The sequence below is a fragment of the Patiria miniata genome, unplaced genomic scaffold (genome assembly GCF_015706575.1).
Source record: "Patiria miniata isolate m_02_andy unplaced genomic scaffold, ASM1570657v1 HiC_scaffold_5, whole genome shotgun sequence".
NCBI lineage: Eukaryota > Metazoa > Echinodermata > Asteroidea > Valvatida > Asterinidae > Patiria > Patiria miniata.
In genome coordinates this window covers 30426325-30453788 of record NW_024037072.1, presented here as the reverse complement: position 1 = coordinate 30453788, position 27464 = coordinate 30426325, and the positions used below count along the sequence as shown (strand labels likewise).

At 39.3% G+C, this 27464-nt stretch overlaps 1 protein-coding gene across 4 annotated transcripts in view; it reads left to right on the top strand.

Annotated features, from left to right (window-relative positions):
- The window catches only part of LOC119740925 (pleckstrin homology domain-containing family D member 1-like), a 28557-nt gene extending 1667 nt beyond the window's left edge, over positions 1-26890 (top strand). For 2 of the 4 annotated variants that reach the window (XM_038216413.1, XM_038216412.1), the window contains 12 exons: positions 614-707; positions 5715-5804; positions 7413-7489; positions 9081-9225; positions 12025-12119; positions 12466-12559; positions 16242-16423; positions 17420-17510; positions 19098-19302; positions 20646-20795; positions 24432-24488; positions 26068-26890. In XM_038216413.1, the coding sequence (XP_038072341.1) occupies positions 614-707; positions 5715-5804; positions 7413-7489; positions 9081-9225; positions 12025-12119; positions 12466-12559; positions 16242-16423; positions 17420-17510; positions 19098-19302; positions 20646-20795; positions 24432-24488; positions 26068-26417 (1630 nt within the window). In that variant the 3' untranslated portion in view covers positions 26418-26890. Of the gene's footprint in view, positions 1-613; positions 708-5714; positions 5805-7412; positions 7490-9080; positions 9226-12024; positions 12120-12465; positions 12560-16241; positions 16424-17419; positions 17511-19097; positions 19303-20645; positions 20796-22234; positions 22594-24431; positions 24489-26067 lie in introns of all 4 variants that reach the window. The other 2 variants (XM_038216415.1, XM_038216414.1) reach the window with 2 other exon arrangements.
- The last annotated feature ends 574 nt before the right edge of the window (positions 26891-27464 follow it).

Here is a 27464-nt window from a genome sequence, read left to right as displayed (position 1 = left end):
CACTCAATTATCTGTGCAAATCAAAGTATTGTACTGCATTGTTGGTTTGACCATTATTACTATAATCTTGGTCTACACTTAACTGTTATTTGTGTCATAAACTTTTTTTATAGTTACTTGTCAAGCTGTTCTGAACACACATGTACTGCATAACCAACTTTAATTTTATGGTCTAGAGGGATTGAGTGATAAAAATTTATGACTCGTTTTATATTCCGGAGCTAGCTATAACCAAATAAAATAGACTGGTCGATGTTTAACTGATTAAATGTTAAAGTTGGCAGGTGTATGAATTTGTTGAATGTTAATTACCAGTGTGGTTTGAAAGATGATAAAAGTGCACATCAAATATTTGATGGCCAGATTGACTCATTTAATTGTAAATTTCAGGAGTTGTGCAAATTGCATTTCTAATTATGTAATCAAATTGCGCTGTCTGTCGAAGAGAAGTTTATCTGCAAGAGCAAAAGTGTTTTAATTTTTATTTGAAGGTTACTTTAGCTGGCTCAAAATTGTTACCGTGATTCTGAAACCTCGGAACACTTTCTGACAACATTGTATTTGCTAACTTTGGCTATTAATTTCTTTATGTTGTTTTTACCTTTTGTTCCAGATTCTTTGTCATCAAGGAAGGCTACCTGCTCTACTACGCAGAAAATGAAAAGAAAGATTTTGATAGGAAACGCTATTTCAATATGCACCCTAAGGTAAGAAATGTGAATAGGTTTTGATCGTCACAGTACCATGTGACTGTTCGGTTTCCCCATGCTTGGCGACCATTGCAGTAGGCAAGCGTTTGGTTAGCAACCGTCGTGCGTTGTAAACTAGACAGTAGGGCTTATTTTCAAGTACAAATAACCATGAATTCTTTATCAAATGGCATAATGGTCACTACTGTCGTGCTAACCCAGCACTGGGTTTTGCCTAGCTGCGTTTTTCTCAACAGTTGAAGGTTTGCCTACTACCTACAGCACACGATGCTAAAACGATCTTTGCCTACTACAATGGCGACACTGACATGAAAGCGCCCTTTAGTCTGTGAGAGTTACCCACCAAGTTCTGGGATAGGGATCTAATGTGTTCAGTATTCAAATATTTGGAGATGTTTGAATTGCTGTGCATAATTCAGGATAAAGTTCAGGTATTTAAAAAAAAAAAATTAAAGTTTTGGTTGACTTGAAACTGTAGCTGGATGGGTGAGAGTTAAGTTATAGTTTGATTTTTGCACCTATATTTTTATCATACCATGTGATACTTCATAATCCTTTTTCTGTTGATTTGTAAAACAGGCCATAAAAGTGTTTTCGGCCTCTTTCTCGGTTAAAAAATAGAGAGTTTTCAGTGTGTGTGGTGACCTCATCAGAAGGTCAAGTTTGTGGTAGGGCGTCAGATAGATGATCTCTTTTCTGTATGCAGAAATGGATTCTCAACATGACACAAAGTCAAAGTGCAAAATGAACAAGTGGTCATTTGAACAGTTAGGCCAAGTAAAAAAAGAAACCAGTTTCTCGTCCCTGCCTGCTTCTTTTTTTTCTGCCATCTCGTTTGTAATTTTTAATTTTTTTAAATCATACATTTGTAATAAAAACCCCACCCCCCCCCATTTCGGGAGATTTTGGTAGGCAAGCCATGAGTATCAAGTTCATCAAAATTTACGCAGTGGTGGATTTGTGGATTTTGTCCTGAAGCAGAGTCAGTGATGGATTAAGGCAGACTTGGTACTGTTCTTTAGTAGGGAGTTAGGGTAAAGGAAGTTGGCATGTTCATAAACAGGGAAGTTTCTTTACACATAAATGTTCACACGATTGAGAGAAAACATAAAATAAACATGTTCATATACGTATATGTATATTTGAAACCAAAAGATAAGCATAAATCCTGAACCATATTTTGGTTACAGTATGATGTTTTAATTTTTTTTTTAACTTGGCACATGTCATGTGGCATGTAACAATACAATCAACTCGACAGTCTTGTTCACTCGACATGGAAGACGCGGGACGGTTGATTAGCCTAGACATTTTAACAGTTGAAACTTTCACGGTTCAAACTTAGAAGAATGCTTTTCTGACGACATGTCCATGTCTGAATTTGCCCAAACCACCTGTCATCTCTGACTGTCACTTGACAAGAAACCAAAATTGTACAAAGTGTTTCTATTTACGGTACAATGTATACATCCATGCACATGTACAGGTGTTTGTTTGATTTGGCTAACATTTACACAAGCGCTTTTCACTTTCACACAAAAGCTATTCCCTTAAAAGGAACCTTGTTTTCCTACAAGATGTCACGTTTATTTGCAAGCAGGATGTGAGAGCTTTCATGTCCGAATTGAATTAGTCAACAACATGAGGAAACATACATGTACTATATGTAGGCCTATACTCCATTTTGTTTCAGTATCTTGTGGGAGCTACAGGGATGAATACTTGGGTTTATAATCAGGGGCGTGTTCCACGTAAAGCGAACAATGCAAACGTTTGCACAAGCAATTGCCCATACGCACAAAAAGATTGGAAATATCGGTAATGTTTGCTTTAATGGAATGTCGTTCAGTGTACCCAGCAAACAAAATGTTAGATTCTAAATCTGTTCATAAAAAATTATAATGTATAAACTTCATGACAAAAAAATTAAAAGTTTAGTCAACTTTCAAGTACATTTTTCATGTAACCGGTTTTAACTCATTGCAAAGAAGCAGACTGAATGACTGCATTGTAGTTACTCAATTTAACAGAGCAGTATCACGTTCTATGATCCGACCGAATCATCCCAGAACATTGATTACTTCAGTTGAACAAATCTTGACGAAAAACAGGAGGGTCAGAACCTTCCGAAGGGAAAAAAATCTCAAAATGCAAATTTGCTTCTTTAAATGATTTGAGAAGTCTCAAAGTTCCAGTCATTCGAAAGTTTCAGCCGTGTTTATTTTCAAGCTTGTTTGTCCAGCGTATCTTGTAGGCATAAGGAAACGTTCATCAAGAAATGCATGTTCCTGATAGCGGACTGGTTCTAATGCCAGGAAGTTATGAATCAAGCACGGGTCCCTCGTGTCACTAGTATAGTGGTGTTCAGAGAGCTGTGAAAGACGGAACTATGCTTGTGAAGAAAATAAAATACAAACTCTGAAAGGCGCTTGCTTCATGTAAATGCATGTCTTTGAAAAGGTTGGGGAGTTACAGGGTACGTGTAGATCTTTTGTGAGGTCAATCGCAACATTGATGCCATGGATTTCCGTGTTCAGTTCAGTTTGAAAAGTTTGCCAGAGTGGTTTGCATAAAAAACTTTCTTGTGCAATATTTTCTCCTTAATTAAAAGCATATGAAATTGCAACAGAAAAGTTTCGCATTTGACAGTGTTTTCATTATAATGTCGCATGAATTGAGTAAATGTGACATGTCAGGTGCATTTTCATGTATTTTAGATTTGAGTAATAGCAGAAATTCACAATCTACAGGTAGACATGTAGGTGAAAAGCTAACAACCTTTTGACTGTAGTCTGGACTTACAAACTCACAATTATTGGGAAATTCTTAAAAATATATAGCAGTGCCATTACACATACACAGTACATGTATAGTATGTACTGTGTCAAAATATTTACAAGAAAAATATGCAAACAATTTTTTGTTTTATAAACTCATGCTATATAAAGCCTAGATACATGCTGTGTGTTCTAGATGTACTACCGGTAAGTCTGGGTTTAAAATACTAAATGTCCTACAGTTTTGCTGCGATACATGTACATATGTCATGTGGACTGTGGTATCTGAAAATTGACTTTCCAAAAATGCCATCTACACTAACAACTATGTAGTTAACTCGGTGTAGATGGAATTTTTGAAAGCCAATTTTCTCACAGAGTGTACTGCCAACTGAACAAAAATAATCAAAATGATGAAAAAAATAGCCTTTTGTCTCTTGTGTTAAAGGATTTTTTTTTGGCCTCGGCCTTTCACACATCACAGGTGAAAAAAAAAAATTTGAACTGCCGATGACACGCTATGTTTCCTCAGCTCAAAATCTGCACAAATGAGATACTGGTGCATTACCAGATGCTAATGTGGATAATTTCTTAGCATCAAACTGAGAGCAATTAAACATCAGCTTGCAATCTCTCGTAGTCCCATCGATCCTCCTGACCGGATGGCTGATGCTAATCTGACTCTCACTGAGCAGCTGCAATTTACCGCACATCTTCTGAACATCAAGAAGAAAAAAGAAAATATTCAAATTCGTGCGCCTTAAAGGGAATATACAACATTTGCAAACATCGAAAAATAAAACTACCAAGTTTTTGCGAAATACCTTAATAGGATGTTGGTAAATGACATTCTAAAGCATCCTGTAAAATTATGGCACCTGGTATACTGTCATTTTCAAGAAAAGTGGTATTTTTGTATCAATTTCCAACGCTGATCGGCCGATCAGCGTTGGAAACAACTGGCTTTTTTTCAAATACTGGCCCCAATTGACCATTGCACTTGTTTGCAATCGATTACAAACCTATGAACGGGTACGAGCCAGCTAGACTGGTTCCCTGACCTTACAATTCCCCAATGTATGTAAACTGCTCTGTTTCTTCTTATATGGAGTCAGGGAACCAGACTATAGGAAAATGATCGTTTTTCTTGATTTTTATAGCATTTTCGAACCCAAAACCTCCAAAAAGTCATTGTAACTATATTTGCTTTATATTTCCAACCCCCCAATTCCATCCATTTCTGAAAATTACAGCAAAAGCAAATGATGTATATTCCCTTTAACACACACAAAAAAGATAATCAATTTTGATTCTTCATGTCCAAGGTTCAGTCAAAGCTACAGTGTACTAGTATACAGTTTAGGTACCGGTACATGTGTACAGGCTGCATAGTGACAAAGTTTCTTAATTAAATCTTTGCCTATAAATGTATAGTGATTGGACCATACATTGTGCAAATCATCAGACAAAACATGTGTACATGTAATGTACTATGTAGCAGATACAGATGCACATGTATACATACTTACGAGTACACATGTGCATGTATCCATACTACCGGTATCTTCAATAAAAACAGTAAGGAAATGGAGAAGAGACATCGTTGTATGTCTTTAAGAAATATTATGGATTTGTTTGATAATTTATTGTGTTAAACCATGAATAAAGGTATGGGGGCCTACTTGATCATCTACTGTCGTGACTGTACTCTCTTGTTCATACTCGCAAGACGAATTCGAGCATGTGATCACTGTTCACTTATGAGGCCCCCTTCAATGGAGAAACCATTGCACATGCTTTTGTACCAAGCAACTGCCTGTGGTGGATTATCTGAACAATAGCTAGCACAATGCTTTCACCATTGAAGGGGGCCTCCGTGATAGAATTTATACTGTGCAGGGATTGGTCTATTAAAACCATGAAGCATTTACATATTTTAATCTCACACTGACACCTTCTAAACATCCATGCACTTTTGACAACCAAGGCAGAAAATATTTTTCGAGTGGTATAGACATCACTGCTGTACTGTAAAAGTGTACGTGTGTGTTGTGTGTACATGTATGTTCAGGAATTGATCTTTCATTATTGTATAAGAGTTGATCTTTGCAAAGCAGACGACTCGCTCACGAAGCTTGTGGAGTTTTCCTTGCAAGCCCTCAGACGACATTATGACTGAGTTTATAGTATTGAGCTTGAAGCTGTGTTCTTTTCTATGTCCATGCAGGGTGTTATACCTCTGGGTGGAGCTCTTGTAACTCCTACTACTGACCCGATCAAGATGTGGGCAATACGCATCGATCATGACGAGGTCCAAGTAAGTAAAATATCCATTTGTTTGAAATTCTAACCAAGAAAGCTATTATAAAAGAATATACATACATTTGTAAAGTGTACCGGTACATCACAAACATCGTAAAGTACATCATAAACATATTGGTAACAATTCACTGCAAATTGTAACTGGTTCTCATTTTAGCCAACTTTAAATTTGTAACAAAAAAAGAAGCTTTTTTTTTGTTTATCAGTAATAGATAAACTGGGACTTATTACACGTGCGTGCTGTTTTTCCTACAAAGTTGGTTGGTAGTAATTTTCTTGAAGACAAACAAAGTTGTCTGACACTATCGATAGCTTGGTTTTAGTGAATATATGCACCTTCCAACTGACTGTACAGTTCTCTTATACATGTGTATGCATGCTTGGAAAATCAGTGATTATTTGTTAACCCCAGTAACCTTGATTGGATTGTGCTACCCACCCATGCATGGTGTCACACAGGGACATAACCTCGTGCTACAAAAGACCCACCTAAAAAGAGTCTGTACGTGTAACCAAATGAAGCATGTTGCATCATAGTCACTCATTGGTTCAATTTTTTTCCCCTAGTTGTGAAGTACGTCATACATGTAGGTTGCGAAATACGAGGGCGTTGAACAAGTGTACAAGTGGATTTTTTTTAAAGATTAAAATGATTGAGGTGAACCCTTCTGCCTCGTTTGATACACGTGATTTTCTGCGTTATTCAATCATGCATGCAGTGCCATTTTTATTAGAGATTTCAATGTTCAGTGATACGGTAAATATTACACCCATCATGAAATTCCTTTTTCTCTGCAGTTAAATTTTAAGGTCTCAATTGCTCAATTTGTACTTTTCCAGTATCAGATTCGTATCCTTGACCCATAATTTGAAGTTCATGGCAGACAGCTTTCGAAATAACGTTTCCCAGTTTTCCCCAATCGACACAGTCTGGCAAGATGTGATACATGTGTATGTGTTAGGGAAATCAGTAGAATATAGCATTTTGTCTGTAAAACAATGCTAGAGTTTTGCAAATATCATAAACCATGTATACAATTGACACTTACATGTACATCACATGTTAAGGTATTGTTAAATAACAACTCTCACCTTTTTTCATGATGCAAACACAATGTATTAGCTCTTGTGATGTCAAGATTTTTTTGTTTTATAATTTTAAAGTTTAAAAAAAGAAATTGACTGGAGTTGGGTTTGAACCTGCCATCTCCGGATTGCTGTTCCGGTGCTCTACCAACTGAGCTATGCAGCTCTATGTTGGCAGTTCCCCATTTTGTCAATGTCTTTGTTCGAGGAGCGCTAGTCAGAAGCCATACACTAATATAGCCAGGGATTTGTTGCACAAAGTCACTCATACACGAGGCTAGCAACATTAATGCTGCAAACCTGGGAACTAGCAAACAGGGATCACTCAGAGAAGACTTTGTATTTCCAATTTTCTAATAAACCACAAAGGGACACTGACTGTTACAATGCAACTATGTGAAGATCAATTGATCTATCCCTAACAGTCCTGAATCCTCTAATTTTAATACGATTTTGCATACCCCCTAGGGAGTTAGGGTTAATGAATTATAATGACTGATTATTTCATTCTTCTTAGGGGTCAATTTTCATCGCTACCGACTCGGAGAATGAACGGGAAAAATGGATGGAAGTGATGAGAAAGTCAAGTCGAGTGTAAGTACATGTACCGTCATAAACTTGTGTTCGCAAAAGGTCGAATGTGCACCAATGATCTGATATACTGTGCCCTCTGGAGACGTGTGTACAATAGGGAACAAAAGATTGTATACGTCTCCACAGGACCATTTCTATAGATGAATACGTCTCCACAAGATTTTCACGAAATAAATGTATGGATTTTACTCAAAAACTAGGAATTTCCAAGGTGGGTTGATCTGTCGCAAATGGAAGAGTTTTAGAAAAGGGATATTAAGTCCGAATTTCAGCCAAGGAAATTAATTCTGGTTAAAATAAGAGCATTTTGAAACTTCACTTTCAAACTCGAAAACTTTACTACACGAGAACAAAGAAATGTCTCCACAAGGATACAAATTTCAGTATGTGTGAACACATCATGTGCATGATATGACTCCAATCGAACAAGAGAGGGCGCTTTTTGACCACTATGAGAGCCTAGTGGACAGGATGCACCGTGTGTGTGTACTGGTTCGCTTGCATGTAGCGTGAAGTACGCACAACTAAGTTTATTCTAATTGTGCACAAAGCCATGTTATCTTTGCGTGAGCATCAGGCATCATCAGCAGTGCGTTAGAATGTCTCTCCCAGTGGTCTCCCCCAACTCTCCCTTTCTTACCGTTGAGGGGGTACTTGCGCACGGAGCCCATATGAAGAAAAGAGATTTTGCAGTTTGACGGAGTAAACTGAATTGAATGAAAATGGGTATGAAAAGAACCAGTAGGTAAACATTGGATGTTTGGATCAATGTACTCTGTTTTTTCTTCTTCACAGAATCACTCAACAACTCCAAGAGATATTTTTCAGTAATGTTACCAAAAACCTTCAGTGAATGACAAACTCTCCTTTGAAGGCATCAATGAATAAAAGGATTTACTTAGGAGTGCAGCTACATATTTCAGGACTTTACTCAGACCAAAAATTTACTCAAAAATACGATAAAAATTCACCGAATTATGTGCAGGCATTGAGCATGTAGATCTCCCAGCATGCACTTGCTGTTTAGAGAACTATTGGGTGTAAATTCTATCCATTTGCCGCAAATCTCCAAATCCGACCAGATTAGGCCAAGTAAAAAAAAAAAAAGTTTCTTTTCTGCGCTGTTTTAAAAAAAAGGAAGGATTAGGCCCTTTTTGTTTCTTCCCTAAGATGGCAGATTTTTGAAGACGATAGATGGAATCTTCAAAGGGGCCGTCACCCTTTCTAGCAGACTTTGAACTTGCATACACAGCTACAGTTTTGCTGGAAAACAAATAAAAAGACAAAATATATTGCAAACGTATGTCTAAAAAAAAACCAGGAAATAAAAAAAAGGTGGCGAATGGGAAAAAGAAAGTGGGTGGGTTTGAGAAACTAGTTTTTTTTTTTTTTACTTGGCCTTAAGTAACGAACTAGTCAATCATCAAATGATCGAAATATTTATGGGCTCAGGATGGTAAAGCTAGAAACTTTGTCCTAATGATCATCATTCTTGCAATTTTATTTTTATTGATACTGGACCATGTTATTTACCCCCTGTGAAAAAAACATGACCTTTGTAAGTAATAGCAAATGATTGATTATGAAACAGAACATGGAGGAATGCCGAGCTGGGAGAGACCATGATTCAGACATTAGAGCAACAGAGTCTGGAGTTAGCAAGGGACAGCCAAAGATACCGAGAACAGTGGCATCTAGAGGCCATGGCACTACGTGATGAGATGGATAAGAATGAGGTGAGACCATAGGAACAGTTGTACCAAATGTGCATGGAAGTGTGTCCTCTAGGGGCTGCCTTAGGCTTACTTACAGGCTGCACACTATGGCTGAGGTTGATTTATCTGGCTGAGGCTAGCAGTATTACATGTGTGAATGGGAAGTGGATTTAGCCGTTTCCATTGGTGCATGTGTTATTGCTAGTCATAGCCAACGAATTCACACAAGGGCTATGCCAGTTCTGGGCTTGATTTCATGGAGTTCCTATGCAGAGAATATTGTGCAAATATTGTATCAACTGACAAACAGTTTTATGCGGTGTTAGTGTTCATTGCATGGAACGGCAGCTGACCTGTTTTTACTAAGCAGTAATTTCTATGCTTAACAGTTGCATGAAGTTGTTCCCTGATAAAGGTGATTTCAACTTCATAAAACTGACGTCAGCTTTTTGCCATGATGCATTCTAGTAAGCCAGCATTTCTGTATTGTTAATCACTGGAATTGATTTTTTCTTAATACTCGTACTCTCGTATTTGTTTTTTATATTGATGCCACATTGCCTCTTCACTGCCCAAATATAGGAATATTGTTGACCAAAACAAAAGCTTGTGTACCAAGTTTTCATCAGGAAAAAACTCAATATCAAACTCATTTACAAAGCTCTGAATACTCGATGTAACTTCAAGGCATATCATTTGCATTTATCTCACATGTAACCTGCCAAACTTATTATTTATTAAAAAAAAAGCTTACTTGGATTAACTAACTTCATGAACTTGGTACTAAACTCCCTGGAAATTGTTCAGTCTGGGTTGCTGTCATTGTGAATAAATCAAGAAATGTAGATGAATTCCAACGATTAGTCAATTGACTGATCATTGGAAAAAGAGAGTTCTACAGCCGAAATTGTGTTTCGTGATCAAACGGCTGTGCATGGTTTTTCACTGTTTTCTCAAAAACTATATATCCACTGAGCTGAAAGTTCAGCAGGTTAGGTTTTGACATTCTTATTTGAAAATTGAGTGATGTTATTATTGGAAACAAACAAAATGTATGAAAAGCAAATGATCCTATGCCTTTAACGGTTCAACATCGATTTAAAGGCACATCAGTGATTTTCCCTCCCAAATTTTGATGCGAATAATTTATTCTTGTTTGAAATCCATTCTGCTCCTTCCTGGGCATCATTAGTCATTCTCCCCTCCCCCCTAAATGGAGGATTTCCTGCAAGTCTGACACATAGGCATCCCGTAGATGCATCCTCTGATAATCCATCATTAAAGCTCTAGACACAGAGTTTGTGTCACTTTTCTGAAAATGGACCAGTTATTTATGTCATACACTGTGGTTGAGTTAAACTTCCTGACAGATATACCGCAAGTCTTGAAGATGTTGTTTGCCAACTTGTATTTTTGCCTAAAAATAACTTCAACCTTCCCTCAGCAAGTTCAGTGCAGCACATCGGTCTCTTGTCTCTCTTTGCACATGATGACATGAACTAAGTCTAGACATCCCATCGTGCGAATGTGAATGTACAACATTATCTTTTAGCCTGGAAATGTTACGTCACTGTTAAATTGGAACTATATGCTTAGATAGATGTGGTTCCTTGAGCTGTCCTTCGAGACATTGTGAAATGAAACACTAAAATGAGTAATAACAGAGCATATAATAATAATAATAATGTGGTGCTTTTATAGCACTTTATACCAAACGTCTCAAAGTGCTTCACAATTATTACCCTTTTCATCAGGCCATGAGACCAGTTTTTGCAGCAGCTCGAGATCAGCGCAATCTGTTTTCTACCTTCACAGGTACTCATTTATACTCCTGGGTGGAGAGAGGCAATTGTCTTGCCCAAGAACACCAACACCATGTTCTCTGACACATGAGTCGAACACAGTAATTCCTGTGCAATACAGTTGTTTTGTAAGATTTGTGAGACCATATTTTCAAAAAAATACATGTTGGGGGAAAATCTCGGCAGCCATTTTTTTACTCTTTAAAAAAATATTTTTTAGTTTGATCTGCCACATGAAAAAGACCTGTATTAGTTTAACATCATGAGATTGAGATATTGATGTATATGGAGCAGAGCCTTCCAAGTTCGTGGATCAGACGTTCATGTGTGCAGAGCCACACTACAATGTCTCATATCCAAGCATGCACATTTTATGCGACCCCGCGGGACAGCCAAACGGGGCTGCCTTTAGAGGTTGCGATGTCAATAAGAGCAGAAATTCGGACAAAGCTGTTGATTGGTCAATAACCGTCATGTTTTTCTTGTACAACATTTGGTTACTGAAGACAAGATAGAAGGCGCCCGCTGAATGGTCAAATCCTGGAGGTCAAGGGGCAGTCTTGTTCTGCATAATCTGCATGCATATAACTTGCCCTGCAAGCATCTATTCCACAGACTAAGCCTTCCAAGTCTTATTATTAAATAGCAATGGTGAATTTTTCCATACCTTACCCCTTCACACAAAATACAAACCAACAAAGAAGTCACAATTTGTGTGAAATCTTAAGGTCATGATATTAACCATACATTAGTATCCAATGACACTTAATGCATCATAAAAAGTGTCAAGTGTGTGCCTGCGCAGGCAGGGAGACACATGCCATAGAAGCAGTCTGAACATGGAGTAAAATAGTAGAACAAAATCATTGGACGTTTGGTTAACTTTTTTTGACTTTTTATGGGTTTTTATGTGGGGATTATACTATAGTATGATTGAGCAGTTATATATTATCCCCTCATCATTTTACCCTTATCTTTCACGTGGTCTTTTACTAATTTTTTTTTCTTCTGTTCTTAGGATCTGGAAAGATTGACTGCCGAGTTGGAGGAAGAGAAGAGAAAGATTGAAGAAACGGCCAGAGAACTACTGGATGAGCATGAACGGACCAAAATGTAAGATGAATATTCATGAGTGCAAACTCAGACAAAAGGCCAAATGTCCTGCCCACCTTCCTCAAAAGTGCCCTGGGCACTGTAGCTTAAAAGCCTGAAGAAACCTGTAGAGAGGAGACAATGAGAAGAAATTACAGATTTAGAGGTGGGAAAACTCCCCAGAAATGATCAGTTTTTTGTGTGTATTATTGGTCAGTTACACAATTAAACAGGTTAATTAATCAGTGTTTGGTACCAGGACGTTCACTAACTGGCGGGACTTGCACATGCTTTTTGGCAAGTTATTAGCAATCTCACCGGCTACTGAGAACATTAATTATTATGATGGATATTGAATCATTTGCAGGGAGTTGGAGGAAACGACGGCAGCAATGCAACAGGTGGCTAAGGACCAAGAACATCTGACGAGAGCGTCTGTTGACTTCCAGTCTGATCTAGAGGTACAAATGTGATTGGTTATAAGACAAGCACAGCCTGATTGACTGACTAGTGTGGTGGATTGACAAATTCGGCGAGCAAAATTTGCCATTTTTGAGGTGGAACATACTTTGTGTGCACACTGCACGTGTTCTTAGTGACAAGGCGCTCTTGCTTTTTGGTAACACTATTGGTCAAAGGAGGGCGGAGTGTGTGTGTATACTACCTGAGCGTGAACCTTGTTCCACCTCAAAAAGGCTTCTATTTATGAGTCAATAATATACAAATATTGACTGCTTCGAGTGGTGTAGTAAAGCTAGCCTCCCGAGGTGATCCATGAAAGCCGAGGGAAAATAGAATGCTCCATGGATCACTGAGGGAGGCTAGTTTTACTACACCACGAGATAAAGCAGTCAGTATTTGTTTTATAACACCTCTCCCACAGATTCTGCTTGATTTAAGTGATAACTGATAATTTAATCTGAATACAATAAAAATTTACTTCTATTTGAATCCGAAATTAACTACCCCTTCACGAAATGTTTGAACCCAGCTCTGTAGCGCTCGCGCTTGGAAACAATACGCGCAACGCACAACACATGCACCCCTATGCATTTTGCACACAGTGCATATAGTACTTTGGATGCTACGGGTATGGTACTTTTGGCCATGCACTGAAAGATAGCAAAAATAGAAAGTGCCATGTGACTCGTTCTCGGCCAATCAAGACACAGAATCTGTGGGTGAGGTGTTATAAAATCCATTTATGAACAGTAAATTGTCCTTTATGACCGCTCCCAAGAGCCTTGTCTGTTTGGGACACACTGTAGGTGAACACTGGCTCATGTGGAAAAGGCTATTTATAATGCTTGACATGTTCACACATCAAAAACATTGGTTGAAAATAACAATCAGGTCAGAAGGAACTAACACAGGATGCAGATGTAATTTAATTCAGCTTATTTTGGCATTTGGGGGAGGAACATGGGTTGTTGCTAATTCAAGTAACTCTTTTGTTTTCAGACCTTTGAAATAGAAACATTTTCCAGAAATAGTTGACAAGATTCCAATAACAGGAAAACGTTGAGAAATTGGCAAGTGAGGCTCTACATCTGTCGGGCACAGATAACCCTACGAGTCGCTAACATTGGCCAATGTAACCTTGAACTGAAGTCAGTGTTTCTGCCGTTGTGCACTCGACCCTTGCCATTCAAGTTGCCTTTGCTATGAAAGCTTTTGCTTCAATATGAAAAATATTGAATGGTTCAAGTAACTTTTATTTGATTGATATTTGATTTGAACTTGTAAATAGGGTTCTATTCCAACCCAAATTTTGTTTGACAAGCTCTCAAAAACCTCCTAGCAGTTAGTGCTTCAATTTGTTTTTGCAGGTTTTGTAAAAAACAATCAAGATAAGGCCAAAAAAAAAAAGTCTCCGGTTTCTGGTATGGAGCTTGCCCAAAAAGTGGTGCGGCGACGCGGCTTTTTTTTTTTTTTACCTGACTTTTTTGCTTCAAATGTCGGCTGATGACTGCAAATGGTGCCCGATTAAACTTAGTGCAAATATATGGGAGTCCAGAGAGGCCACATAAAGCTTATTCTCGATCATAACCCCATCTAAAAACACGTTAAAATTGTGCAGCAGCAGGATTCCAGTCAAACCAGTGACGGTTTTGAGACATCATCTTTCATTGAAAAAAAAACTTTTTCATTTTGCCGACGCGCACGGCTACGGCGACGCGTGCGCATACCAGAAACTTTTTTTTTTTGGCCTAAAGATTACATTCCCACAAAAATCTATCTAATGTCAACTGTATTCTTTTGATTGAGTATATAAAGGATAGTTAGTTCGCATCCATATCCTTGCATTAGAGTTACACTGTTGCTCAAACTCATGTCAAGATTTTCAGAGATTTGAAATATTTTTTGGTTGATTCAGATCTATTGTCCTTCAATTTTAATGCTGGTACAAAGAGGCTATCATCTTAAAGGTCAGATATAATCACCGGCTCCTTCCTGGCTCATATCAAACTCCATGGAATCTACATAATCCCATGCTGCCATAGCTGGTATTCCGCCCCCTCCCTCACACAACTCACTAACTCTGACTCCTGAAGGGGATTTTGGATTTCTGAAATGTCAACTCCTCTAAATACACTAAGACATTCAGAAAGATTTCTGACATGATAGCTGCTTATTGCCTGTAGACTTTACTCATAGTTGTTTTTCCCAGACTATTTTTGGGGATTGTCTGAAATAAAACTCTGAAAACCCCACAGGATTACTTTAATTGATACCTTAATATCTGACGAATCACCAAGGGACTCATTTAAGTCTGCATGTGACAGGTTGTTTGTCATTTGTTAAACCTGGAAATGATCAATAACGTGGGCCCCTAGGCATTGCTTGAGGTTAGGGACCTTCCACAAACTTGCAAAACAACACATCGTAGAAGTACACCAGTTGCCCATTTTTAGTACCTGAACAAAATTGGGAAACCAAACCTGTTAATGGTTCCTGAACTCTGCAGTACTAAATCCATTAAAATCCTGCAAAATCCACTAAAATCTTGCAAATCCAGGCAAATTTGAGGTGGCACTCAGTCAAAAACAATTAGCTGAGCTAAATTGATGATGTCCTGTGCATCCCAGAGACTAGGATTTGGTAATCGTGATACACCATTCCATCATACACGATATGGATTGTGGTCTCGGTCACAGTGTCATCATGTTACTTCCAATTGGAACCATCTAGCTGACACCGGAAAGCTATATTTGTAGGAGGTCAAGTGATTAGCACATTTGCATTAGTAAGCAATGAGATTGTGGGTTCGAGTCCCACCCGAGTAAACCTGTAAATTTTGCTTTTTGATTGCATCTTGTTAGATTTGGGCGTGTTGGCAATTCTCATTTTTTTTTTAATTGGGCAGGGGAAGGAGGGGGGGAGGGGGAGGAAGACTGAGAATGTCCTTTTTTCTGGATGGGATGCCAGTCTATCACATGATATTCCCCAGCCAATGCCGGTATCCATTTATACTCCTGGGTGGAGAGAGGCAAGTGGGGGTGAAGTGGCTTGCCCAAGGACACAGTGTATAACCAGCAGCTGGATTCAAACCCCTGACCCTCTGATCATGAATCACAAACCCTAACCACTAGACCACACTGCCCTGTTATAAATGGGCCTGTATTTTTTTCCAGTAAAAGTGTTTTCTCAGTCTCACTTCAATAATTAAAAGGAACACATTTGTCCATATTTTGCTTCAAATTGATGTTGTTTATGTACCGGTAGATTGTTTACTTACCTTATTTCAGTGGTCTGGATCATAGGCAATCCACATGATGTTTTACATTAACGGAGAAAAACGCTGGAAAATCCTATTTGTTTACATCTGAAGCAGCAGGTTTTTTTTGCCTCGACAATACATGTCTCATGCCTCAAGTATTGAGCCAGACTTTCTATAAAAGACTGGCACCACATCAAATGTGTTCAATTTGAATACTGTGAGATCTAGTATGGGATGATATTAGGTCCCACTCTAGCTTCTCTAGAATTTTCTACCCCAAAATTCCTTTGCGTGGCAATTAACACAAAAGCAGTAAACTTCCAAGGTATACTTGTGTGAACCGTTGTGGTAAACACGTTTCTCTAAATGTGCACCTTTTAAATATGTCGATTGATTATTCCTATTATTGGATTGTCTTGCAGATATTAGCCTTGGAGCGTGCAAAGACTATGGCCCAGCTGGAAACACGAGAGGACACCATGCAGAAACTGACCAGTGAAAACCAATCCCTGTCGTCTGAGACCTCTACCCTGAAAAACAATCTCAAACTGATTGAAGATAAGACTAACACGTTGCAACATGAACTGCATCAGATTAATGAGAGGTCAGTAGGCATGCGTTTGGTTAGCAACCACGTCGTGCAATGTAAACTAGGTAGTAGGGCTTATTTTCACGTAAACTATTTGCAAATCTTTTACCAAATGGCATAATGATCACTCCCTGTGCTGTGTATGGTTGTCAATAATCGTGCAGACCCAGCACTGGGAGTTGGCGCCACATTTTTTTCTGACAGTTTTTGCCATTCATCACAGCTTTGAAGGCGTGCTTTCTACCTACTGCGCACGGTGCTTTATGGTCTTGCAGCGTATCCCAGACAAGCACAGTAAAGCTGCCACAGCAGTTGAGGTTGCTATTAACATGATAAATCAACTGCTGTCGTGGGAACTTTGGCAGTGCGACCCAGGAAATTCCAAGCAAACATCAGCCACACATTAGCTTGAAGATGTCTCAAATTTACAGCCTGCTTTCCTAATATGATATCCTGTACTGGTAGTTAATCATCTGCTCTTCATTCCATCTTATTTAATTAATTAATCTGTTCTTCATTGTTTATGTGCGACAGCACACAAAAAGTCATCGTAATTTACACCCCAAAAAAATCCAACCTAAGGTACACACCAAGGTCCAAAATTGTAAAAATTGTCTTGCCCTTGTGCAAAAGGAAATGTTGCTGAGTGCGTATTTGGCAACTGTTTTATCCAAATTATTCTGCAAAAGAGCGTCTCTCCGTGGTAATCTCTAGGTGGCGCACTGCAATGTGAATTATTTCTGTTCATCCCTTTCCAAAAGGTTTTCAAGATTGTACAAGGTTTAGAAAGTTACAGCAAAATTATCGCACAGAATGTGTCATTGGGTTACTGTACATCACAAGATTTGAGAAACTTTGTCCGTCATAAACCTGCATAACTTACAGAACCACAAAATTCATTCCAATGTCTTTATTTCTCGTGTATCCATCATTGTTTGCATTATTGCACTTCTGTTAAACTCTTCCATTATGTTGTGGGCTAAAGTATTGAATATCTTGGCATCCCAACAGATTGTTAGACAAAGAGAAAGAAGCAGCAGTTTTAGCAGAGGAGAAGAAATCCTTCAGTATACAAGCACAGGAGCTGGAGTCCTCATTACATGTAAGTATTGGATAGTCTTTAAAGCAAGAGAATAGGTTAAACTCAAACTCTGAACAAAAGTTGGGACACTTTGCTTTCAGTAAACCAAGTATTGTGAGTTTCATGGTTGAAATTAGCTGGGTGTTGTATAGCGTAAGGTAGTGTTGTGCAAACCCGACCCCCAAACCGACCCAACCCGAAACCCACTTTTGGTCGGGTCGGGTCGGGTCGGGTCGGGTCGGTTTGTCCATTGTTTTGGAAAAAACCCGAAATAAACAGGAAAAAAAACCAACCTGAAACAGTTCGGAAATTCACACGGTACAATATTTATTGCAGAGTCATTGTGCCTGGTACGACCAAAATGGTTCGCGGTCTATCACACACGGTCTATAACATGTAGGACCTGCAGGAGGTCAAGTGGTGATTAACATATGGTATGATTCAGTTACTGAGAGACGACGATTTTCACGCGACGCGGGTAAATTCAGGCACAAAAAGCGGACGCAGTTTCCCAAGCCAGATATTCGGGGTTTTTTTTTTTGGTTCGTTTTCGGGTCTGTTTTCCTTTTTGTCGGGTCGGGTAGGTTTTAGGGGGTTCAGATCGGTTTCGGTTAGGATTTGGTTTATATCTTTATTGTTTTGGATCGGTTTGGCTTGGTCAACCCCACCTGATGCACAACACTAGCATAAAGCCTTGTTCATACTTAATGCTGACAGGAACTTGTAATTGTAACCATGCTTCTTAATTGCTGGTCTGGATAGGAGTAGGTTAGATCAAGAATGGTTAACCATAGTTTGATTAACTTTCATCAAACGCACACTAGTTGAAGATGGTTGGACTAGTCTAGGGGACTATTTCGGACCAGCCCACTAAGGTTTGGGCGTATTGCTGGTTATTAGTTGCTGCATGCAAGCTCAAGATAAAGGCTAGCCCTGACAGTCCTGAATCCTCCAATTTTAATTCGATTTTGCACACCCCCTAGCCATTGTTCCTCGAGCAAAGTAGCTCTGAATTGTTCCTTTGCATTTGCATTTGCGAACCGATACATCAGCAGAAAAGTAAGGTTAATTGTGATAGGCTGCTTCCTAGCAGAGTTGAAATGAGTCGAGTCATTGACCAGATGCAAGTCTGACTCGAGTTGCGATTTTCAGTGAGTTAACTTGACTTGCAACATTACGGATAAATGACTCAACTTGAGTTGAGTCACTGGGAGCAAATGACTCAACTGCAAGTTTGCAGCAATAATGTCAACTCAAGTCAATGGCTCATCAAATCTGATATAAACTGATATAAATTGCTATGACTACTTACAGCAAAAAGAAATGCTGATATCTAACCCAGTTTCAGTTTGTAATCGTAAATAAAGTGACATCTAAAAGATCATTTTGACTTGAGCAAGAATTTGACTCAACTTGACAGGACCACACTTAAGACTTGACTCAAGTCTCTGCCTCGTAATGACTTCTTTTGACTTGAGTCATAGATCTCAGTGACTATTTCGACACTCCTTCCTGGTCCCCTGTCATATTCTCAGCAGTGAAAAGGGGAGGGAATGGGCACCAGTCCAGAGGTGAGAATAATATTCATCCTTCTGGCCTTATATACAGGACCTGACTGTTCAGAAAGAAATGACCGAGTCGGAGCTGCGTGAGGAAATCATCGCTCGTCGTGATGCAGAGCGACGACTCAAGAATGCGGAGGATTCTCTGGCCAGATTAGATAAAGCCTTGAAGGAGAGCAGGCCAGAACCAGTCACTAAACGAGACACTGAGCTGGATGTGGAAATCTTCACCAATGTGGCGCACCTCAAAAGTAAGGTTTATATTTACTGAAAATCCGACATATGTTTGGCTATTTAAGGACAATCAGATTGCTCACCTTTAACTCAACTTCGTGGAGCCTCTAAGCACAGAATTGTGCTTAGCACAGAAAAATGTGCTGAGCAGAAACAGCTTACCAGCCACAAATGCTCTTTAATACATATTGCAATTAGGGGTATGCATTGGAACCAAGTACCCGAGTGCTGAAGTCAGTAATAGGTTCCAGATTATGTGATTGGTACTCGCAACCAACTTTACAAATTACTTAGTAACTTCTCAGACAATGAAAACGAAAGATTTTGAGAGCTAATTGTTGGGAATTTTTAAGATGAAAACCAGGCTACATGGAAAGCCAAAACAGATTTCACGTTTATGTGCATTTTAATGCACGACAGTTGACGCTCGTGCAAGTTGCAGTTTACACCTTAAAGCTATACAGCCCTTCAGACAACTTCCAGGATTAAAATTTTGGGGTTGGGTTTCTTTTACGGATACCCGGGTATCCGTGTTTTACTTCAATAGGGTACCCGGTTCCTGTACTACCTGTAAATGCACGTCACTAATTGCAGTTGACTGGTGTTCTGCTTAATATTGCTTAGCAGTATTTTCTATTGAGCAGCTTCATGAAACTGGACTCGGGACCAATGTCCCTGTTTCCATTCTTGCCATTTATTTAGTTATATTCAATCCTTAACTGGTCGGTCGGGTCTCCAGTTGGACCATCGTTTTTCAGTTTTTCCCTCCAAATTCCAAAAAACTGAAACTTACCTTTCTTGGTCAAATCTGAGAACTGATGGGAGTTCATTGCCAATGAACGGGCAGTAATGTGTGAATTTCTGACGTTGCATCCCAAATCAAGGCATTTCAGCCATCGTTGGTTTAATTCAGGCGATTCACAATGCAGTGCGCCACCAAGAGTTTGCCTGGGAGAGTTCATTTTTCCCAGTGCAATGTGGGAGATGGACGACAAATTTGCAGCGCGGAACATTTGAAATTGTTGGTTTTTCCTGTCAGTAGGTTCGTAAGCGTATGATTCGAGTATCTGTTTGCCCTTTTCTTTTCTTGTTATCAATATGGTGTTTTTTTGTAAGGCGGCAGAACGCTATGCCCCAGTCTATAACAAATTAGCTCAAGTTGTCTGCTGACACTCATTCAAATGGGCTGTGTTTTGTCGACCGTAAACTTGAAAAATCAACTCTCCATGGCAAACTCTTGGTGGCGCACTGCTTTGTGAATCGCTCGAATTGTGAGGATATCCAGATTGAATATAAGAAACATGTGACGCATTAATCGAAAAATCATCTTTTTTGTTTTGTTTTAATTTTCATTCACCAGAATTCTTTGAGGACATTGCAATGGAGGCCAAGCTAGATGCTAACAAACCGATGATCATGAAGAACGCACTCCACGCTCGCAAATCCTTCGTCCGAAAGACCAAGAGCTTCAAGTTTCGGAAGGATCGCGACAAAACCGTCAACCGTCACAGTAAGTCAACTTGTGCATTTTCCGAAAGACAAAAGAAGAATCAAAACATCTTGAAGTGCTATTTCTGCATTTAAATCTGGCTGAGAAAATGAAATATATTTCTTTCTTGTTAATCCAAGAAATTGATCTGTTTTTGGGTTGGCCAATAAAAAATGAGATTTGCAAATAAAAAGAACTGTTAATTTTGCATTTTTGAAAGCGCTGATTAATAGGGAATATTCTCGGAATATGTTTTTGCTTGTTAAAATCTTGAAAGTATTGTGATCCATGCTCAATCATGTCTCGAAATATATCCAAATTTTTAGAACCCAATTTTGTAAAAGCCGAAGCACTGAAAATGTGGTTTCACAACCGTTTCGCTGAATTTGAAATTTGCTAATTATTATTAGCATCTTGTGACTGGACTCCAAGTGAGGATTACACATTAAAAAAGAGGAAAATGAAGATGCACCCGACTACTTACTACCGTGCTGCCTATTGGCTGCTTGTTCCTCAAACCATCCAATCAAAGGCTGAGAATATTCTCTATTAGCTTGATAAAAAACTCCTTATGTTTGGGCTCTGCTTTGTATGGCTGTGGCTGTCTTATTTTGACATTGAATTCTGTTATTACCCCCATTATCATCAATAATAGCAAAATGGTTTGTAAAGCATTTTGGTTTCATGCAAATCAAATGAATGGTTACATGTACATTTAAATATTGCATTCTAGGCTGAAAAACATATGGAGCTGTTTCAGAGATGTGAGTGCATTTCTTTTCAATATGCAGAGTTTAAGATAATCCTAAACTATAATGAGTTTACGTTTTTGAGAAACTTAAAATTATCGTCCTTGCACAATTTTATAAAAATGGCTTAGATTATATTTTCTGGCAGGTGATTCTGTTTAACCAGTTCTCGCCGGACGACTTGTATACACGCAGAGGTTTTGCGGCATGCGGAACGGATGACGGATAAATAAGCAGTGAGCGAGGCCAGAAATATCTGTCAGCGCCCCGCTCGCAGCGAGCGAGGCCGGAAATATGAGTGTGCTGCCCGAGGGTGATGGTTTCAACCCGCCTCATTCCGTTCTTGTCAAAATAATCCCGGCGTGAACTGGTTAAGCATGATATCTAATTAATGATTGAGAGAAATGATCCCAAACTCCTAGTCTGTAATCTCGTCCAACATTACTAGATGATGGATGTATAGGATTTGAGAAATGCATTTCCAGCTTAATTCTCTGAGCCCCCAAAGTACAACCACCTCTTATTTTAATGCATGTCCGTAATTGTCTGTGACAATGGAATTGCCCATAAGCACTATGAGCAATGAAATAGATTCACCAGATCTTCAAATTTGCTATACGGCTTCTCTGTTACATTTTTGTTTTGTATCTTTAATACTCCCACCCTTCTCCCCTTCCCCCAACGTACCATCATTCCTTCACTCCCTATCAGGACGTGGCAACAGCTTCGCCGAGCCCATGGACTTGCCACCCCAGAAACCGTTCTCCGAAAAACTCATGAATTCTAAACCCATCATTAAACCGGTCTACCACTGGCAGCAGTACCTTCACAAATTTGCCAACAGTAAATCCGACCACAACAGTTGTAATAACAATGGTTTAGATAGCAATGAGTCTTCCCCACAGCAGTCTAGCTGTTGCCCTACGCCGGGGCCTGCGATCGTAAGCCCCGGTGCCATTCCTAAGGTACAGGTTACCGCTTCGACCACTGCCAAGAGTGACACTCCGCATGCGAGGAATTCCCGGAGCTTACCGTGGCCCAGGTCTACCGCCCTCTAGTGGAGGTACCAGGTGCAGTGTGCTATCTTTTTGTCCCTGTTGTCGTGGTGACTCGCATCTCATCAGTAGGTCTTGCTGTGTAGATATCCCTGCATGCTCTCCCCATAGCAACAACCCTTCAGTGGCTGCCATATTGGATCAACGGGAACACCCAAAACTGGATATTTTAATATGAAAATTAACACTGTATTTGTTGTGCACCATATCTGTTATGGCTTGTCATTGGCATGAAATGCATGTAATTGCATGGCAGCTGAAGCATTGCCTGATAGCGGTAATCAGTCCTGAGTGCTGTGTTCTTAAGAATTGTGCATCCTCTACAAAAAATGGTTCTCCAGTGATTACAATAGTCAAGTTCATTTCCTTCCCTTACATACGTAGGTTGACTTTGCATGTATCATCATTTGGTCAAAACATCACTCGTTCTTGTGGATAAGTTGCATGCTTTTTTACAAACGTTTGGACAGCGGACCTATTCTTTACTGACATGTGTAAAGGATATATTGATGGTTAGGCTGTACAACTTCAGGTCTTGTACCAGAGACATACATTATTAAACTAAACTGACAGAAGATTGTATTTCTCAAGTAAAATTCAGTTCAAATTCTACAGGCCTAATACAACATTAATAACGATGGATCAAAGTTCCTTATTCATGCCCTTTTATAATTGCGTTTACCTGTCAAGCACTTTATGTGACATCTGTTGTAAAGTCTAGCCTGTACATACGAACATTGTGGCGAATCGGTCTTCCATCTGGTCATGCATTTTCAAGAAGACATGAAAGTCTGAAGAATCTTGGAATCCCTAAAAACGAGATGGCGTCCACAGACCAAGGGTGAATCAACTTGACGTGTCACAGAGGAGTGGGGAAGCAGCAGTTTTGTTGGGTTAGAGCACAACAAACATGAATGTCCTTTGTCCAATTGTCTTTCTTGGGTCTGTCGTAATGAAAATGTTTCTGCTAGGTTTTCCCCAGTGCTGATTTTGTCTTAGATTGGACCTACCACCGTGAAAAAGCCATTTAACAGTGACACTGGAATAAGACTGTGTCCACAATGGGCATCGAGGGCTATGGCTACGCATGTTGTCAGGATATATTCCAATGTAATTGTAAGACCCAGACAATAAGCCTAGACAAGAAATGCGGATGTGGCCAATTAGGTCAGATATAAATATAAGAATGGAACTCCTGCGTGTATGTCCATATCCTGTACGATATGATTACATGTCATGTCATAAGGATTAGGTTTTATAAGAAATGTGCAAAATGTATTATTTCTCATCCGGCAAGTTCAACTCACTGCTCCTCGTCCACCTTTCAAAGTTCACTTGTAAGTTTGACTTATTTTTTTTTTAAACTACCTAGCTGGGTGGTGACACTGTTTGATTCGTTGTGAAATTTATAAGACATAGGAGTTTTAAAAGATACACAGTTTTGTCATTCTTCAAAAGTATTTATCTGAGAAGTAATCTGAACAGGAACCAATCTGATCCTGGAGCTGGTGTAGTTTGAAAATTTCTCTCAATTCTTGATTTTAGTGGTGAGAAACTTCAGTCTCTAAATGCCAAAGACCTCTGAACTGGTTCAACTGTAAATGGTAAATGGTAAACGAGTATTTTCGCAGCAGTTGAACCGGTGTTGTAGAAATGACAAGTTTCTGCCTTATCTGAAGGGTAGTCAGCCATTTTGATTAAACATCAGCAGATGTCCTTGGAAGAATTTCAGCCTCTGTTGCTACGGTAACAGTCATCATGGTTGGCAGGGCATCATCTATCACACTCGTGTTACAAACAGCATTGTCATCTCATCCATGTTGTCAACCACGTCGGTTCTTTCTTCTCACCAGATACAAGCGCTGCAGTGTTTCGGGGCCGGCCGCGTCCAAATGCAGCAGCTAAACAGGGTATGCATGGTGTAGGGTGGACTAACATGGGGAACAGGAGGAGTGAAGTAACTTTATTTCGTAGTAGGATTTTTAACGGATTGTTCTCTGACAAAAATACAACCTAGAGGGAGTTTGTCTACCAGAGTTGTAGTTGAATCCATCACAAGTCATCACAAATTCAGGGACAAGTGAATGACAAGTCAGTAAGTAAAAGACAGTTAAACCACAAGTAAATCCCAAGTCAATCAAAAATTAATAATGAAGAAATCATAAACAAATTGCAAGTTAATCACAAATTGATCACAAGTCAAACTATAACTCAAAAGTAACAGGAGATTAGCATGTTCAAAGGAATGTTTTTGTCGCCGTTCAATTAATAACTTGTGAGGACTTGTGATAAGTTGCGCAGACTTGTGAGGACTTGTGATTGACTTGTGAGGACTTGTGAGGACTTGTGAGGAATTGTGAGGTCTTGATTCTAACTCTCTGTTGTCTACTTTTTTACATGTGAGTGAGTCACATCTGTCATATCTGTCTCGTTTGGTCTGATGTACTTCCCCAGGGCTGTGAGACTGCCGCTTAGTTGTAGCTATGTTGGTTAGCCTCAAGTAGTATGCATGTTCATATTTGTCTGTGCACACAAAATCGCTCCATTAAAGAATTTCATGTGGCTGCAGTAAGCATCTAAAAATTTTCACTTAGAACGGGGACGATCTGTGTTTAGTGTAGCAGTGTGAGGTTACTGTAGTATGTGTAAAAAAAAATCACTGGATGTGTCACCGTTGACTGGATAAAAACAGGCAACATAATTAGTGTGATTAAACCGTGTTTTTTAATAACAAAGTGTTGTATGTATGTATGTCATGAACTGTAATTATTGGTGTGCTATGTCTGACTTTGACACTATAACCATATGTTTTTTCCCCAGTAACAACATAACCCCTTCCCTCCCTCCCCTCCAAATTCTGTAACAGTTTTCCTGTAACATTTGTAACCTCCCTAGTTCATCACTTTGGTAAACCATTCATTGTTTGTACCATTGCATGATGTTTTTTATGTCATTCAGGATGAAGTATTGCTGAGCCTTGGCAGGGTTAATGGTTTCATCAAATCTGAATGTTTGTGTATGTCTATGCACGACTGCACGTTCAAGTTTTGCACACATTGAATTTTAATGTCATTGTATTTTGTATAATGTTTAACATTTTGGCACATGTTCATGTCTTGGATGTCGTAATATCAACCTAATCACTGTTTTACACTAATGTTAGCTTAGCAATCACATTTCTGTGTGCACCAAGCATGGACTCCAGTGTGCATTATTGTGAGTTGGGGTGAAGAAAATTTGTCATTTTAGAAGTAAGAAAAAAGTACATTATTACAAAAAAAGCATGTTTCTTTAACTTAATGAGTTTTCCATTTTAATCCTGATGCTTCCAGATCCTTCACAGTCTACCGAGAGGTTTAAAATTGTGCAAATAAATGAACCCCCAAATTTGTAAAAAATGCTCACAATTGGACTGTAGTATGTTTGGCTTGGTGGTTGGTTGAGTTCTGAACTCAAAAACTGACTGGATTTGTGAATGTTTCCTCCCAGGTTTTGCCTCATTCCGCACCTCCCCGATGGTCCCGTCGCTAGGCAACATGGCTCGATACTCCATCGCCATGGGCAACCTACAGTACCTTGAGGCAGATGAGAGCACGGAAGAGGACCAACCAGACCTACCCCCCTGTCACCAACTCAGCGGTAGCAAGGCGGTCAGTCACACCCCTGCCGCCGACACCACTATTCCTGACTTCACGGGTATGATGCCAACCCCCTCGCTAAGCTCATCAGACAACGCCGGGGATGACAGCTCATCAGTGAGCAGCCAGGGCGGGTCAAAGAGCACGGAGGACTCGGGCGATTTGGATGAGCTACAGATTGCATTTGAGGAGAAAGTGTGATGTCCGTTTTTTTAGGCCACATGTTATTGCAAGCCATCTTTTCTGTAAAAAAGGGACTCCTCGACTGATTAAGGCACCTTGCTCAAAAACAAGGCTGTGTGGCCGCAGGATGTGAATTCTACTGCAGTGGCAGAACCAGTTTACATCATTTCAGTGTTTAGCCCAATTCCGTGAAATTATCCCAAAGCTCTGTGAGTGTAAATGTGACATCACTATAGAATATGCGGCTGTTAACATAATACATTCAAAGTCTGTTCTGTTGGCATTTAGAACATAACCAAATTCAAACCAGGTTATGCTTTTATTTGTGCAAATTTGTTTGATAGGTTTTTAAGGCCTCACATTAAGTCACACAGTGGCCTTTATGCTTATCACATGAAGCCATATGCAGCAACAGATAGAATTTACAGAGTAGATATTTTGCAGCAACCTCCCCCCTGACAGTAAAGTCACTGCAGTCAGCAAAACTGAAGCTAAACTGCTGTTTTGCATGCTGTTTGTTTGATTTGACGGTTTGATTTGAATAATTGTAGATTTGTTTGAAAGTGTTGCAGCTGATGTTAATGAAAACTTTAGCACAATAGAATGATTTGCAGAATTGTGTATTGTGGTCACAACTGAGAAAAAGGGCAATGACATATTATGATAAAAGCTAGCATTTGTGTTGTACGCTGCACTTGAAAATGGCTTAATATTTGAAAACCTTGCGCTGTCTAGTATGGGGAAAACATGAGGGTGATGCCTGGGTGGCTGTTTAGCCTGCTGGCAACCCGCCAAGCATGACGTCACAGGTCACATGGTTCATTGCCTTGTCATGAAATGTACTTTTACTCAACATGACCTGTGCTTATTGACTAAATGGTCAATTTACAGGTTTGTAAATATGCGTTTGAAAGGTGATGGTTTTTGTAAAGAATTTTTTGCATTCTGTTCAAGATAACAAATGGTGGTTGACTCTACATTTTATCGGTGACGGGCAAGTTCGTGGTGAAATTCTTTGTGTGTGATTGTAACATCTGTGTGTGAACAGAATTTACAAGTGTCAAC